The 18,016-nt window shown below is 40.3% G+C and overlaps 1 protein-coding gene across 1 annotated transcript in view; it reads left to right on the forward strand.

Annotated features, from left to right (window-relative positions):
- The first annotated feature begins 2,335 nt into the window (after positions 1-2,335).
- KIF5B (kinesin family member 5B) overlaps positions 2,336-18,016 on the forward strand; it is a 48,788-nt gene continuing 33,107 nt past the window's right edge. The window contains exons 1-2 of the mRNA XM_033209705.1: positions 2,336-2,921; positions 10,356-10,443. Of these exons, the coding sequence (XP_033065596.1) occupies positions 2,796-2,921; positions 10,356-10,443 (214 nt within the window). The 5' untranslated portion in view covers positions 2,336-2,795. The remainder of the gene's footprint in view (positions 2,922-10,355; positions 10,444-18,016) is intronic.

The following is an 18,016-nucleotide window of genomic DNA, read 5'->3' on the forward strand; positions in this document are numbered from 1 at the left end:
AAGACTCTACCTTCATTGATTACACTGGACTAACAGACAGAGTGTAAAGTCAGCTGAAAGGTATGCAGAAAAGAGTATTTCTCTTAAGGACATACTACATTTATAAAGTGTCATACAAACTCCTTGAGTTACCTACTTACTTTTTTTTTTTTTTTTTTGAGGCAAGGTCTTGCTCTGTTACCCAGACTGGAGTATAGTGGCATGACCATAGCTCAGTGTAGCCTTGGCTCCTAGGCTCAAGCAATCCTCCTGCCTCAGCCTCTGTAGTAGCTAGGACTGTAGGCACACACCACCACGCCCAGCTAATTTTATTACTTTTATTATGTTGTAGAGACAAGGTCTCTCTCTGTTGCCCAGGTTGGTTTCGAACTCCTGGCTTCAAGCAATTCCCCTGCCTCAGCCTCCCAAAGTTCTGGGATTACAAGCACGAGCCATCATGCCTAGCCTACTGATTTCTTACTGAGAAAACCGATTCTACAAAGATCATAGACTATTAGAAACTGTTGCTTGAAATTATATCAGTAAGAATAAAACATTCCACTCTTAGTTGGAGAACCTAAGACATAGAGAAACAGCCTTGACTTCCAAGTCAGGTGAAGAGCTTTGGAAAAAGGGGTTTCTGAAGACAACCCTTCCCATCCATCTTAACTGTAGTATTCAAAGAAACAGAATCTGGGGTCCACTGTAGTCCAGACCTGATTTTTGTTTGTTTGTTTGTTTGTTTGAGATGCAGTTTCGCTCTCCTTGCCCAGGCTGGAGTGCAATGGCGCCATCTCAGCTCACCGCAACCTCCGCCTCCCGGGTTCAAGTGATTCTCCTGCCTCAGCCTCCTGAGTTGCTGGAATTACAGGCATGCACCATCATGCCCAGCTACTTTTGTATTTTTAGTAGAGACAGGGTTTCTCCATGTTGGTCAGGCTGGTCTCAAACTCCCAACCTCAGGTAACTCGCCCGCCTCAGCCTCCCAAAGTGCTGGGATTACAGGCATGAGCCACCACGCCCGGCCAGGTCTGATGTTAATGCCTTTACTTGCAGCTCTGCCTTGCTTGGGGCCTCTCAAAACACTGCCTCACTGAAATGTTATCAGAACTCCACACCTCCCAGAAAGCCCCGGGTTAATTCCATCTATCCTTTTGTTTGGTGAGATGCTCTAAGGTTCCTTGAGCTTGAGCTCTTCTTCAAGGCAGTGGATTAATAAACCTGAATCTGTTGAAGTTTGAATTTGTTTCTGGAGGTATTAGGATGATTGGGTGAGCACAGGGAGCCCTGGAGGTTTTCATAGTTCAATCCTTCGTTTTAGGAACAGAAATTGGGGACCGGGGGAGGAGTTGTTACTGCAGTTCTTCCACAGCACCTCAGAGCCACTTCCTCAGATCCAGTTCCCCGTGGAATTTTATGGTACTCATCTTCTAAAACTAGAAGGCAAAGTCAGTTATGGAGTGGTTTTCCTTGGATATGTAATGCACAAATTTACCTAGGCCTTTTATAAACACCATCTTTATGCTCCAGGTCAGTCATTCCTCCAGTATTGGGATTGATGAGTTCCGTATGTTCACTGCCGGCGAAGTGGCGGGAATTCGCTGAACTGCGTGGGGGCGGCGAGGGTGCGGGCTGGATGCAAGGCACTGGGCAGATGGAGTGACAGAGGTGCTGTGTGAGGCAGGCTGAGGGCTCTTCCCCCTCCTCACCCTACTGTTCCACATTTCTTCAGCAACCTTCTTCATTCCTCAGGAAAATTTTCCTTTTTCTTTCTTATTCCTGTCTCCCCACATCCCACTCTCAGGAAAGAGTTACCCTTCATTGAAATCTCTTTTCTGGCAACGAGCTCTAAAAAGGTAGGCCAGGAATGATTCCCGCCGCCAGAAAAAAATGAAAGCAACACTTCCTTTTAGGAATATAGTACTTTATGTTTTTAATTTTAAAGCTGGTCATGTGACACAGTGGGAGTGGAGAAGAAACAAATCTCTGGCTGTCATCAACTGGTTGCAAACACCACCACCGCACCCGGACCAGCCTAGTGATTTACTTAAACAAACGACATTAAGTAGTTAAAGCAAACCCTTTCTCCCCCAAAGAAAAGAAAGCTAAATACGTCTGCCTTAGCGCTGGGGGATTCTTCGGCGACTTGGGATGGCGACTGGGAGCTGCCGCCCTGTGTCCACAGGCACTTCTGCGAGACGGGCAGTGCTGTAAAATTTGAATCTGCGACTCCGGGCCAGGAGTGGTGGCGGAACCGGCGGCGCGGCCGCGGCGACCGGGTGCGAGCGCGGGCACCGATTGGTCGCCGGGCCTCCCGGCCCACCGCGCCTGCGCACTCCTCCTCCCACGCCGCCCAGTCGCCCAACGGCGGCCTCAGGAGTGATCCGGCAGCAGCCGGCCAGCCGGTCAGTGGACAGCAGAGCGGGCGGACGGGTAGGCCCGGTCTGCTCTTTGCGAGGAGGAAGAAGGTGGCCACTCTCCCGGCCCCCAGAACCTCGCCAGACTCCGCAGCACGCCCAGGCCGTCGAGGGCGTCGCTGAGGAGCCGCGGACGCTCTCCCCGGTTCCGCCGCCGCCATGGCTGCCATGATGGATCGGAAGTGAGCCTTAGGGTAACGGCTGCCGGCGCCGGCTCTTCGAGTCCCGGCTCCCCGGCCGCCTCCGCCCGGGGAAACGCTGCGCGGCGCAGCTGACCTCTCAGGGCCGTAGCTGGCCTCTCAGGGCCCTAGCGACCCCAGGCCCTCAGCCCCGTCGCGCTCCCTGCAAGACTGAGCAGCCGGGAGTGGCTCCCGGCCGCCGGCCCCGGCTGCGAGAAAGATGGCGGACCTAGCCGAGTGTAACATCAAAGTGATGTGTCGCTTCAGACCTCTCAACGAGTCTGAGGTGAATCGCGGCGACAAGTACATCGCCAAGTTTCAGGGTGAAGACACGGTCGTGATCGCGGTGAGTGACCCCCGCCGGCACCCCTCCTCCCGCTTCTTCGGGCCGGGCTGTGCAGAGAGTTTAGGAAAGTGGCAGGGTGCAGAATTGAAAGGGAGCAGCGGTGTCCCCAGCCCTCCTCGGCGGGGTTTGCCGGTTCAGATAACCCAGTGGAGGGAGACTGCGCAGCTTCGCGTGCGTTCCGGGATCGCCCCCACCCCAATCTTCGGCGCCGGGATTCGGGAGGCGCCCAGCCTCAGCCCTGGACACTCCCCCACCTGGGGCAACGGAGGAACGTCCGGGGAGCAAGTTCAGTGCACGTTTGTCTGCGTTTCTGTGTGTGCAATTACGGATACTGTTGGTGTTTTGGATTAACCCCAAATTTGCCATTCAGAAAATATGTAATGCTTATATAAAGTTCAGCTGGGGACATTGAGCTCTGAGACAAGCCGTATTATACTTTAGTAAAGATACTTAGTTTATAGAAACATAACCAGCCCTTGAACCGTATTGTTTCCCCTGGGAGAAGGAAAAAGCACCAAACAGCTACAAATATTATCTACACCTCAAACTTTCACCCACCATGTTTGAGTGGTGAATGACTTTTCATGTTAACAATTACAAATGGTAAATGGATGATAGTAGAAAGAAATAGTTGAGCTTTTTGTTTGTTTTTTTTTTAATCGGAATGATCAATTTTGTTTAAATCTAGCAGACCTAGCCGACTTTGGTTGGGTCAGATAAGTACTCCGAAAGACAAATCGCACTCTTGCTAGATTTTATGGTATAACAGCCTAGGAAAAATACCAGCTTTTTGTTTTTATATCAAAGTATTATAAAAACAAGCTTATGAAAAAGGTAAAAATTGACCAGTATTAGATTCATACTTCTGCAATTAAGGTCTATCTTGAAGAAAATTGATCTTTGGTAATCCCAAGAATAGTGAGATACTGTTTTTTTGTAGTGTAAAACATAACTAGAGTTGAGTGATCATTGTCAGTGAGACCAGAATGTGAGGGTTTTTTAGTCTGATCTCTGGTATTGAAAGGTCTGAGAAAATAGCACTCCTAGTTGAAGGAGATTAAAAATTAATTGTAAAGTATGACATACGAAACAGTGAACTGTGACTAAATTATGTTGGTCTTTCTTGGCAATGCTATGTAGTAGAACTAACTTTCTACATAGGTACCGTAGTATGAAATTTTAATATGTTAATTTTCCCTCTAATGTCATTCTGTAGTTAATAACTGTATGGAGCTATTTAATTTGGAAATAGGGCAGAGGTCACAGGAGATGGGACAAGGATGATTGAAAGTATTGACACTGAAGACAGACTAAAGTTCTTTAGGATTTTGATGTGAAAGTTTCTCCAAAGTTCAGGTCCGAAAAATGAATGTCTTAGCTCCTTGGTAGGCCTTTGGCAAGCAAGTCATTAGGTCACTAACAACTGCCAACTATTACTGTGTAAAGACCGTCAGGCCAGTTCTTTGTTAACAAGTGCACAAGAAAAACTCTTGTGTAAATGACATCATAGGCCGGCAGAGGCGGAGTAGGAGTAGTTAAGCGCAGTAATCCTTTTCCTTTAGGATGGTATATTTTGCATATAGTCTGGAGGCTTTCAAGGCCTAGATTAGTTGTCACACTTGAGGCCATTAGTTTCTTAAGAGTTTTTGTAATTTACAGTACCTGATCAGCTTCAGCAGTGGTTGGCACATAACAAACCTATTTTTCCTTTTACACTTGTCTTAAGAATGTCTTATTTCTTCAGATTTTGTGTTTACACAGATCTGTAGTTATCACTATGATTCTTTTTGTTGGAATGCTAAAATTTAGGATTCATAAAATGTGTTAAGATTAGAAGGTAACCTTTGATGAGGCCCAGATATGACATAAACTATGAAGAAAGAACTAAAGGAAAATGAATAAAGGAAACATACATTTATTCTAGGTTTCCATTGGGAAAAAGTTGCTTATAAGTTCTGTTTCAAAATTTCAGTACTCTATATAAACAATAATATTAGGAATAAATGTATAGGTTGTTGGTTTTTGAATGTATAATGAACAGTTAACCTTTAGGTAAACTGATAAGCATTTTAGTTGTTTTTTGGTTGGTTGATTGTTTTTTTTTGAGATTTTTTTGAGTTTTGCTCTTGTTGCCCAGGCTGGAGTGCAGTGGGGTGATCTCAGCACACTGCAACCTCCGCCTCCCGAGTTCAAGCGACTCTACTGCTTCAGCTGCCCGAGTAGCTGGGATTACAGACACGCACCACCATGCCCAGCTAATTTTTGTATTTTTACTAGAGATGGGGTTTCACCATGTTGGCCAGGGTGGTCTAGAACTCCTGACCTCAGGTGATCCACGTGCCTCGGCCTCCCAAAGTGCTGGGATCACAGGTGTGGGCCACCGTGCCCGGCCTGTTTTTTTTTTTGTTGTTGTTTTTTTAAGTGTAAGCAAAAATACATTACAACTAAATAACAGCTTTAAAAAATGAAAGGCAACATGTTTTGGTTCATTGTTTTCAGAAACTAGTTTCTTGCCTATAGTAACGACATTAATTACTGAGGTCTCATATTTTTGTTTAGTTTTTTAAATGAATTACTTCCTTTTGTAAATGGTTATAAGAGCAGCCAAGAGGAGCGGAATTAGAAAATCTCTGGGTAAAATCTTCTCGGTTTGTTTTTTTCTTTTTTTTCTGGTTTCTAATCCTGATTCATAATGAATGGTTTAGGAGAGAATTGCTGCAATGCAGCATTTAAAACTCAATTTTTAAAAACATGATTTAAGAATATTTTGTACACAATCTTCTATTTAGATCAAAATTGAAAGAATATTTTAGTTTATGATGTTGGAAGCATAATCAGTGCTCATGGAGAAAGTAATTTTTAAGGATTCTGATTTTCTTCTAACTTCAGTTTTTAATACTTCGTCCAAACTTTTTTCCCGCTACTCATGTAATCAGTGATTTTAATATGACACCATGGCAGGCAAATCTTTCAATTTCATAGTGTTTCTCTGTATGCTGTACAGCCTTTAATACAGAATTTATTTTTAATTAAGTGCTTGGTGAAGTGTTATAAATGTAACATTGAATGAAATGAATTATTTTAAGAAAGTCTATAAGTGATATAAACTATTTGCTTTAAATTAGAGAACTTGTTACCTGCAAAACAAGGAGGACAAGGGAAACAGTTTATGTCTTTGAAGTGAGCTTGCTGAAAACACCAGAAAAAAAAATGATAGAAAAAATTAGGAGCTTGCTAAAAACACCAGGAGGAAAAATCAATAAAAAATTACACCTGTTTATGAACCATGAAAGTAGAATATGGTTATTTGCATCATTAAGTATCTTTACAAATCATTATTCCTTATATGGTACACCGTAAAGGCTTCCAAAAACAAGTTGTGGTAGTTCAGAGAAATTAGAAGAGAATAAAACTAATTAGATAATCTTGCCCAGTTCCTCGCCTAAAGCAAAACAAGATTCTCCCTTTTCAAGTGAATGATTTGGTGTTTGGACCTTCTTGATTACCTTAAGAGGGAAAAATGAAGGGGAGGAGGGAAGGAACCATCATCATATACCTTTACAGTTGTGGAATGTTAGCCCACTATAGTGTCTAACTAAGGAAAATCTAATATAATACACTCCCAAGTGATCTGAAATAATCGGCTATTCAGAATTCCAGAGAAAGACATATCCCTGCCAGAAGGGTGTCCTTCATAACCAAATTTGGTGTTCAGCCTGGTTGGTGCATACTCAAAACAGGAATCACTTCCCTTAAGAAACCTAAGGTATGCAGTCGAGATCAATTTACTCCTTTTTGATGTGTCCCCTTAAAGCGACATTCAGATGTGAATGCATCTTGTGACTTGGAGTTATTAGTAAAATTGAAATCTGAAACTTTGAGGATCTTTGAATATACATGGGATTAAAAGTTACATAATGTAAATTTTGAGGCTAAAACCAGGTTTGAAAAATACAGATGTCCAGATGAGTTTTTCTTTGTTTAATCTATTTGAAAAATATAGATATGCCTTAATTATAGACCATTAGAAATAATCTTTATGTATCACAAAGTCCATTTTCATTCCAGGAAGCCAGAGTCAGTCATTAATTTATGGCTAGATCTTTAATTAAAACATTTGCCTTACTTAATATTACAAAATCATAATTTGGATTTGCAATCAAGATAAGAAGACTGTTTTGTCAGCTTAATGCTAAGCACGTGAGTTAATTTTTATTGAACAATAACTTTTAGAAAGATAATCACTCCAGTCTCAATTATTTTTGTTTGTGTGTTACCTTTTAATAGTTGCCATTTATATTATTTTAGTAAGGTTGTAGTGGTAGTTTATATATTTGCTTTGAGTTGGTAACAAGAGTAAGCAGCTTCATAAAGTACTTTTGAGGCAGGCTTTACTACTAAAACTGTTTACTATTGTGAAGCTGTTTACATTATTGTCTGGCATATCTCTTGGTAAATGGTTTAGGAGCACTATTTTCTATTGATGTAAAAATTAAGGCCAGGCATCGTAGGTCATGCCTGTAGTCCCAGCACTTTGGGAGGCTGAGGCAGGTGGATCACTGGAGGTCAGTTTGAGACCATTCTGACCAACATGGCAAAACCTCATCTCTACTAAAAATACAAAAATTCGCCAGGTGTGGTGGCACGTGCCTGTGGTCCCAGCTACTCAGGAGACTGAGGCACGAGAATCGCTTGAACCCAGGAAGCAGCGGTTGCAGTGAACTAAGATGGCGTCACTGCACTCCAGCCTGGGCGACAGAGTGAGACTGTTTTAAAAAATATATATATATGTGTGTGTGCGTGTGTGTGCGCGCGCATGTGTATATATGTATATATAAAATTCAGCTGACATCACTTGATCACTTATGTTAGATCCAAGTATACAGCTTAACTTAGTATTCAGGTTTTTGCCTGGCCTTATCCTCTATTGCTCTTTGAACACTACAGTCTGTACTAATTATTTCTGAAATTGTGTTACTCATCTACAGTATCTCATATCTTTATAGTCACTAAATGAATGCTGAATAAATGAGAAGGGAAAATTATTTTTGTGTAGAAAAACTATTAGTATGGTTCATTTCTGGGTGGTGATTGTTAATTTGATTGTACTTAACATTTGTTTTCAGAATTGTTCACCATGAATATATCTTGTGTCAGCAGTAAAATAATAGATTTCTTTTAGCCACACCTGTAGAATTGAATGTTAATTGTTTCAGTAGCATCTAAGAAAAGGATATGTTCACATATGTCATAACTAAAGAATAATCAGACATTGATGCCTATTTTAAATTGATGCCAAAGTGAGATGAGCTTATTATATCTGTCAGTAATGCTTTCAGCTTTAGAGGGAAAACCAACAGCTAATAGTGGCTTAAATAATAAGAGGATGTTTTTCTCACATAACAGAAAGCCTGAATATAGGTCCTTCACGGTTCCTCACTCTGTTATACTTTGTCATCCTTAGCTGTTGCTTTTCATCATCCTATTTGTCATATTTGCAAGATGGATGCTACAGCTCCAGGCATTCATTCCAGGAAGGAGAAAGGGTAGTTTCAGCTGAGATGGTCCTTTTTATCAGGATAACAACACCCTTCTCAGAGACCTCAAACAGACTACCACTTCGTATTATTCAGAGCTTGGTCATGTGACTAGTTGCAGGGAGACTAGGCTAGCAGGTATTTGGCTTTCCAGCCTATTGGGAGGTAGCAAGGGAAAGGGGAATTGGGAACAGCTTTAGGAGTGTCTGGTTCATTGTTACTTTTATTTCAGACTTTGAGGTGGGGATGTGGAGTGTAGTAGGTCTTTTTCAGCTAAGACCTAGAAAGTGTTTTCTAATGTTAAGGGCTTTTTCTGGGGTCGTGATTGTTTTGTGTTTTAGGGACCAGCTTCCTTTCTTTCCTTCAGAAGAAACTAGAGAGCAGGCAGATACTTCCAAATACATAGAACCCCTTACCTCTTGTTTTCGGATACCTACTCTTTCTCCTAGATTATTAAATTGTTCCTGCAAGCATTGAAAGTTCCTCAGGTCTTACAAGTCTTTAAAAACAAAACAAAACAAAAAAACTTTCTTAGACATACAGCAAATTTTCTGCTCCACTTGGTTACCTCCCATTCTTTTTCAATCCATTCCAATCTGACCTTTGTCATTGAGTACTTTTTAGTTTTGTCTTAGCCTCCCAACTATGTTTGACATAATCACTCCTTCCTTGAAAATTATCTTTTTTTGACTTGCATGGGCACCACTGATTTTTTTTCAATACCTCTGGCTCCTCAGACTATATAAGTGGTTCTCCAGGAGTGGTCCATGGAGTCCCCAATATCATTTTATCATTTTTGGGGTCCAGAAGATCAGAGCTGTTTTCAGAAAAAGATGATGTCTTTTTAACTGTTTTGATATTTGCATTTGATCCTTGCTCCTTGTACTTCAACTTAACAACTTCCCTTGGTTTCTTGCATTCTATACTGTTCTTTCTGCCTTAGGATCTTTAAGCATCCTCCCAATGCCTAGACTACTTTCCTACACGAAACCTTTTTCATCCTTCATGGATAATACTGGAAAGAGTGATGATGAATTCGTTGCTGCTTATTCTTCCATTCTTAAATATTCTTTCTCCAAGCGTGTTTCCCTGATATTCTGCTTTCCCATAGACTTAGGTTCTCCTCTTATATGCTCTCATTGCGCTTTCATAGCACTCAATTGTATGAGTCAGAATTCTGATCACTTAATTGTTTAATGTTTGCCCCACTGTTACTTATGCTCCACTAAAGCACAGAGGGAATCTGTCTTGGTTATCATTCTAGCATGTCATCTCACATTCCATAAGTATTTGTTAAATGAAAGAATGTTTGAAAAGCTGTTGCAGGACAGGCATGGTGTTTCACACCTGTAACCCCAGCACTTGGGGAGGCTAAGGCAGGAGGATCTCTTGAGCATAACAGTTCAAGACCAGCCTGGGCAACATAGCATGGTGGCACATGCCTCTAGTCCCAGCTGCTCAGGAGGCTAAGGTGGGAGAATTTCTTGAGCTCAGAAGGTTGAGGCGGCAGTAAGCAGTGATTGTGCCACTGCACTCCAGCCTGGGTGACAGAACCGAGACCCTGTCTTTAAATAAGTATTTAAAAAAATAAAAATCACTCAGCAATATTTGGCTGCCATAGTAGTGCTAATTATAATTACTGGGAATTACAGTTGTGATTACTGGGCCCTGGGATTGCAGCAAAGACTAAAGACCATTCATGTTTTCCTGGAGTTTATTCTAATGGGTTTGTATATGGTGATTCCTAAGATCCCTTCCATTTCAAAGATTCAATGATATTAAATTATGCATACTAGGTATACTGTTTTGAAGATTAAATATATGATGGTATCTGTAAAGGTTAGAAAGGTTCTTTTACCTTTAATTTGTATAGTTGAAACACTTTTTTGTTTTTCAGTCCAAGCCTTATGCATTTGATCGGGTGTTCCAGTCAAGCACATCCCAAGAGCAAGTGTATAATGACTGTGCAAAGAAGATTGTTAAAGGTAAATATATTTAACCTGCTGAGTTGTCTCAGCAATAAGTAAATAAGTTTGTGATCTTTTCTACTTACTCAACTTTCTCTTTTTCATTTTAATGCTCCTTTATTCTAAGTTAATTGCAGAAGAAAGTTGTTTAAATAATAAAAAGGTCAAATACAATTAGTAAATATTCTATTGCTGAAATTCCATGATTAATTATATACAGTACCTAATTAAGGGTATTATGAGAACTATGTTACACACTTATTCTTGAGAGATGCATTTCTATTAGATATTCCTGGTAGAGTTTCCAAGGTGGCAATTCTAGAAAGAGAACAGCATGATAATGAAAACAAAATGGCTAGACACATTTCTAAAAAGTAGTGGAAAATGGCAGTCTGTCATTCTTCCATTCCATTGTTATTCCTTCCCCAAAGACTTACCTATATCCCTTGAGGAATTTAACAAGGGTTGCCAGGGGTGAGAAAAGTATGTGCATTCCGGTTAATACTGTAACTTATACAAGGATATTTATAATTTTATGTTTTCTAAAACCATTGAATTTTAAAGCTTAGAGAGTACTCGTTGTTTATCTGGAGTTACTTCCAGTTACTGTAGAAATCTGTTTAATCAAAGGAATGACTATTACTTTGTGATATGATTTATTTCTTTTTTTTACAGCTGTAGTTGTTAAAAACTGCTTCTTAGATTGAGGCAAAATCTGTGTTGTGGCATTCACCACATTTGAGGAGTTGAGATTCAGTATAAAAGTAGGTGGATTAGGATAGCATAGGAGCACAGATGTTCATCCTAGTAGCAGGAGATAAAGTGGAGTTATAGAAGAAGGTCTATAGATGTGAGGGAGGGAAAATGTGGATGTACTCATTATATCAATTCCATATTGTCTAATACAGGGAGGAGAGTCATCATGGAGATGAGGAAGGGGGAAGAGGTTCTAGGAAAAGGCATGAAATGGATGGATTCAGGCAGTGTAAGAGTATTGCCAGGCAGTATTAAGGGCCCACGCGAGGTTAGCTGCTGAAAGAGTTGAATTTTTGCCCATTTGGAGTTTTGCTAGCTGAGTACAAAAGAGGGAAGTGGGGGACAAGAGAATTGAGGAAATAGTCAAAGGAGTGATTATAATGGTGGACCATGGGATCTAAGGTGGTTAAGTTACAGGAATAAGGATATGAGGGAGGCTAAAGGGCAGTGAAAAAAGGTATGACATTAGTGGGTTGTAGATCTCAGTGGGGTCAAAGCTTTGTTGGAATCAGGGTACTGGATGGAGTAATAGAAGGTGAATACAGACAGTCCCTGACTTAGAACAACTTAAAATTGTTCGACTTTATGATGGTGGAAAAGCGATACACATTCAGTAGAAACAATATCTCTAGTACCTGTACAACCATTCTGTTTTTCACTTTCAGTATAGTATTCAATAAATTATATGAAATATTTGACACTTTATTATAAAATAGGCTTTGTGTTAGATGGTTTTGCTGAATTGTAGGTCAGTGTCTGTGTTATGAGCACTTTTATTTTTTTTTATTTTTATTTTTTATTTTTGAGATGGAGTCTCGCTCTGTCGCCCAGGCTGGAGTGCAGTGGCGCAGTCTGGGCTCACTGCAAGCTCCGCCTCCTGGGTTCACACCATTCTCCTGCCTCAGCCTCCCGAGTAGCTGGGACTACAGGTGCCCGCCACCTCACCTGGCTAGTTTTTTGTATTTTTTTTAGCAGAGACGGGGTTTCACCGTGTTAGCCAGGATGGTCTCGATCTCCTGACCTCGTGATCCGCCCGTCTCAGCCTCCCAAAGTGCTGGGATTATAGGCTTGAGCCACCGCGCCCGGCCTATGAGCACTTTTAAAGTAGGCTGTGCTAAACCATGGTGTTTGGTAGGTTACATGTGTTTTATGCATTTTCAGCTTAAGGTATTTTCAACTTACAATACATTTTTCGGGAAGTAGCCCCATTGTAAGTTGAGTATTATCTGTACTTGAAATAGAGATTTTGGAAGCAACGCAGTTAGTAATGAAAAGGTAAAGGAGTTGTCATGGAGTTGGCTTCTGAGGTAGTAAAGAAGGATAAGGCCAGACATGGTGGGTCACACTTGTAATTCCAGCACTTTGGGAGGCTGAGGTGGGAGGATTGCTTGAGGCCAGGAGTTTGAGACCAGCCTGGGCAACAGCGAGACCTCATCTCTGTTTTTAAAATAAAAATGAAAGAATAAATAAGATTGCAGAAAATTTGGTTGAGGAGCTGAGAGGCCAGGATATTTTAGTAGGATTATCTGCTACAGACTTTGAAACCACCAATACTGTTGTATTACAGCAGTAATGGTATTGGTGAGAGGGAGTGAACTGGGTACTGAAATCTTAGTAAAATGAAGGAGAAGTAACACCTGTAATTGTGTAAATGACTGCAGCAAAGAGGAACAGGGTCATCATGTTTTAAGCATCCTGTGGTTTTCCAGAGGAATCTATCATAGAACGCAATTTCTTTGATTGAGACATAGTTCTGTCTCATCAGTACAGTTTAAAATTACATTAGCTTTCTAACTAATAGAAAGTTACTGATTCGTGAATTCATGGGCAATTTGAACATGCAGGTCTTTTTTGTATCTCTTGCTGCCTACTTTAAACCCTACCCCATACTTGCACTTCGGAGAGCAAACCTTTAAGGTGCAGATTCCATTTTGTTCATTTTAGCTCTTAATCATATTTTGAGCTTTATTTTTGTATCTTACCGGGGATCTAGTAAGTTGGCTGTCAGCACATTTGATAAGTCTATTAAAGTGTCAAAGGCATTGAAGTTTGAAAAATACGATTCTAAATCATTTATAAAGTGCTTAATGGGCCATGGTCCCTAGCTTAATCTTCTAAAATGAATAAGATTGTTGGCAGTTATTTAAATCACACTGTTTGGGTATTCAGCCGACCTCAGAGCCTCCTACCTATACAGTTGGCTAGTCCTTAATTTGTCAACATACTCACAAGAAAATGATGAAAAACTTGAATCCTTTTATCAAGCGTTGGTGCATGAGTCTAGTATTTGCCCAAAGTACCAATTGAATAACCATATCCAAACAGGAAATGAGGTTAGTTCAACCATAGTCTTTACTTAATGAAATTTTGGTATACTTATTTCATAATCTATTGCTTTTCCCATTTTGAAAATGTATGTAACATTTGTGTCTTCTATTACCTTTGTTCTCTTTGGCTTTTAAAACTAATCTACAGTAGCTGTGAGATTTTTATCCTTGGAATGTAATCCTCCTTAGTAACTAGAAATGGGCTCATTTGAAGCCATTCTTTTGCTATCATACTTTCCACATCAACCTTAAAGTCTCTCTCAACGATGTTTATTCTGTTGTTCTGTTTTGAGGATCATATTTGTGGAAGATGGTAGTAAACAGAAGTGCCTCCATTATAATATCATCAGTTAATATTTTATGGTCTTTCCTAAGCAATGCAGGTTCATTCATTCAGTCATTCATTTTTTTTTTTTCTGAATATGACTTTAAAAGTTCTTCTTAGGGCCTTAGTTTTTATTTTGTTTTGGTTTTCTAAGAGTTACTTATCCTGGACTTTTATCTTTCTCATGCTGTTCTGATGAGTTCTCTCTCTCTCTCGTACATCCTTAGTTACATAGTCTCTTAATAATAGGCGCATACTCAAAGTTTTTCAAAATCTATTGTTTTTTAAGTGGTACCTAACCTTTAGGAAAAGAAGAAGATGAAGTCTGTTGTCCTGACATTTAGGATACATGCATCTATTACTTTTGTTCTGCTTTGTTACTATTTGCAGTTCTAAGGTGAAATCATTAGCTTCCTGAAATTTCTCCTTTTCTCAAAATTTCAGTCCCTTCTTCATCCTGCTTTACTATTTGGAACTGTGTTCAGGATAATAGTTCCCTTTTCTGTAATATGGTAAGAGTATAATCTTAGGAATCAGACAGTCCTAGATTGAATTCTAGGCTCTGCCACTTTCTTGCTATGTGACTTTTGACAAGTTACCTAACCTTTCCAAATCTCAATTTCTTCTTCTGCAAAATAGTCACTAGGAGTTGTTAAACACAAAACAAGTATCAACTGCTAATTGTGGCCTCTGTCTTCTTCTTCTTTCTTTTGTTTTTTTAATTGAGATGGAGTTTTGCTCTTGTTGCCCAGGCTGGACTGCAATGGCGCGATCTCGGCTCACTGCAACCTCTGCCTCCTGGGTTCAAGTGATTCTCGTGCCTCAGTCTCCTGAGTAGCTGGGATTACAGACATGCGCCAGTACGTCCTGCTAATTTTTGTGTTGTTAGTAGAGATGGGGTTTCTCCATGTTGGTCAGGCTGTTCTTAAACTGCCAACCTCAGGTGATCCGCCCGCCTTGGCCTCCCAAAGTGCTGGGATCGCAGGCGTGAGCCACCATGCTCGCCATGTGTCCTCTGTCTTCTTAGAGGAAATTATTAATTCAATCAGTCATGGTTGTATTTGGGATAAACTCATAGTCTCAGCTATTTCTACTGCACAAAATCAGACTTCCAGCAAGTGTTAGAATACAAGGTTTCTATCATAATCTCTTTCTTCTATGCAAACTTCATAATTTATGTCAGTACCACGTGGCCACGATTTCCTTTTATCTTCACGCAAGTGCTCTGTACCATTTTGGAGGAGACTGTATGTAGTAGCTGGTGGGACTTGCCCTGGACAAGGATATGAATGTGGCAGAGTTACCAGTAATACACGTATTTAAGGAGAAGGATGGCATGGGGTAGGTACCTAGGGAGGTGTGAGGACAGGAAAGCAATTAAATACATGATAGGTTGTACTTGGGACAATCATTGTTAAACAGATTGGATGGGAAGCCGTGGTTAGAAATTGTTGGTAAGCAAAGATCAGCAGAATGATGGGCCAGCTGGAATTTCTTTTGAGATAGAGATTTGATGAGCAAGTTGCTAGTAATGACCTGAAAGCAGATAGTACTCTCTGGGTCACTGACAAGTTCATTGAGATTGCACTTGCTCATAATTGTCTGGACAAGTTTATAATTTGATTATATGTAGGGCTGTTACCATTCCCTATTTGTAGATTTGTTAGATACAATTGTTTCTTTTGAATAAGATTTATCCGCTTGTATTCTTTTGAATTCTGAATCTGAGTGATTTGTTTCCCTTGTGTTAAGTAGTTATTTATTCAGTGCCCACTATATGATAAGCATCTCATCAGGTCTTTGTAGAGTTCCTGTTTTTTCCACCATGACTTCCTGACATGAACTCTCTGCCACTGTATTCACCTTTGGTTTTTCCAGATGTAGCCTGCCTTGTGTTTATTTTGGTTCCTCTGCTCCTTGAATATATAGTACAGTGGTTAAGAGCAGGTCTCTGGAGCCAAGTCTGTTTGCATTTGCATCTCAACTTCATCTTACTAGCTGTGGAGTTACAGTCAAGTTTATTGAACCTCTCTGTGTCTCAGTTTTCTCATCTCGTCAATAATAGTACAGTGCAGGCCAGGTGTGGTGGCTCACACCTGTAATCCTAGCACTTTGGGAGGCCGAGGCGGGTGGATCTCCTGAGGTCAGGAGTTGAAGACCAGCCTGGCCAACATGGTGAAGCCCCGTCTCTACAAAAAATACAAAAATTAGCTGGGTGTGGTAGCACACACCTGTAATCCTAGATACTTGCGAGACTGAGGCAGGAGAATTGCTTGAACCTGGGAGGCAGAGGTTGCAGTAAGCCTAGATTGCGCCACTGCACTCCAGCCTGGGTGACAGAGCAAGAATGTCTCAAAAGCAAAAAACAAATAGTACAGTGCAGGGGGTTTTGTGATGATTAAATAGAATAATATATAAAAAAATAGTTAGAACCTGACTCATTGTAAGCTCTCAGATGTTAATAGTAACTTCATATCATGACTTCTAATTCTCAGAGCTTTTCCCTAAGTAGTCATTTTGTTGGGGGCAGCTGAAGCTCAGAGAGATACAAAGTGACTTTTCTAAAACGTGATCTCACTAGCTAAATATTTAGCTGTTATCTCACTAGCTAAATATGTTTTTTCTGTTGATAAAGTATGAAAGAAGTAATACTTATTGAGAGTTGTCCACCTCTGTTTCTCATAGGAATGACAAAAGTATATTAAAAAGGGTGAGGGAGGCTTTAGAAAGATGCTGTACATTGATGATGGTAATAAATATTCAACAAGCATTTGAGTTCCTCCGGAGTACCAGGCACTGTGTTAGGAGTTAAACACAGTCCTGACCTTGAGGAGTTGACAGGGTGGTAAGTAAAACAAACAAGTAAATTGACAGAATACTCATTGGTAAGTATTATGATTAAATGCAGATACTGTAAGAACACATAGGATGAGACTTTTACCCAGATATTTTGGGGGTGGGTTGTGGAATTGGTTTCGAGAAAGAAGTGAATGTGATACATGAAATAATTTTGCTTTCCTTCTGAAAAATGAAAAGATTTTGAAGGAAAGTTTCAGATGTTTGGAGTCTCTTAAAATCTTCCCAGGGAAGTAAGTAATGATGTCTTTTTTCTCATTAATAAATGTTTCTGTAGGAAATCTATTATCTAGTTAGTTGTGCCCAATGTTGGGGGTTTTTTTTTGTTTTAAAAATAATAAAAACAAGGATTGGCTTGCTTACTGGTTTACTTTTCACTGTTATATGCTGTTTCCAACAGAGGCTTCTCTTTTTATTTTGACTTCCTCTAGAATAGAATGTAATTTCATAGTACTTTTCTTGTCACCAAAAACAAAAAACAAAATCCTCGAAAGCCAGAAATCAAAAGATTGCCTTTTTTCCCCCTTTGACCTAATAAAGGAATATATTTAAATGTTAATGTCAGAAGCTGGAAAAAAATTGAAAAAAAAATTCATAGGAGGGTCAGGTGCAGGGGCTTAGCTTACTTAGGCCTGTAATCCCAGCACTTTGTGAAGCTTGAGGCAGAAGGGTTGTTTGAGACCAGCCTGGGCAACGTAGCAAGACCCTGTCTCTACAAAAAGTTTTTTAGAATTAACCAGGCGTGGTGGCATGTGCCTCTCTACTCCTGGCTACTTGAAGCTGAAGCAGGCAGCTTACTACACCCAGAAGGTCGAGGCTGCAGTGACCAGCGAGCTATTTAATGTGCCATGGCACTCTGAACAGAGGGGAGACCCTGTCTCATAACTTTTTTTTTCCATAGAAACTTCTTGGTAATTGATTTTGATTTTTCATAGGAACTTCTTGGTAATTGATTTTGAGGTAGGACTGAGTGTTATACTTCGTGGGTAGGATAAAGAGGAAGGTAGGGGTTTGTGAGGATTAGCTACTAATTAACCGTCAGTCTCGTTTTCAAAATCTCATCTGTATGTAAATTGGCAGAGGACATTTTTCTTTTTGATCACATAAAGCTTTGGAATGTAGAGTAATGACATTTGAGATACATGCTGATAGAAGAAATTCTTTATTATAAGTAATGGAATTTAAAATTTGTTTCTTAATTGACCACAGAAAGCAGTCTGGGTCCAGAAAAATTGCTTAGATGGGTCATCTAAGCAATTTTTAAGAAATTTACCATTGTTGGCCGGGTGCGGTGGCTCAAGCCTGTAATCCCAGCACTTTGGGAGGC

This window comes from Trachypithecus francoisi, unplaced genomic scaffold, assembly GCF_009764315.1.
Source record: "Trachypithecus francoisi isolate TF-2019V2 unplaced genomic scaffold, Tfra_2.0 Lachesis_group9, whole genome shotgun sequence".
NCBI lineage: Eukaryota > Metazoa > Chordata > Mammalia > Primates > Cercopithecidae > Trachypithecus > Trachypithecus francoisi.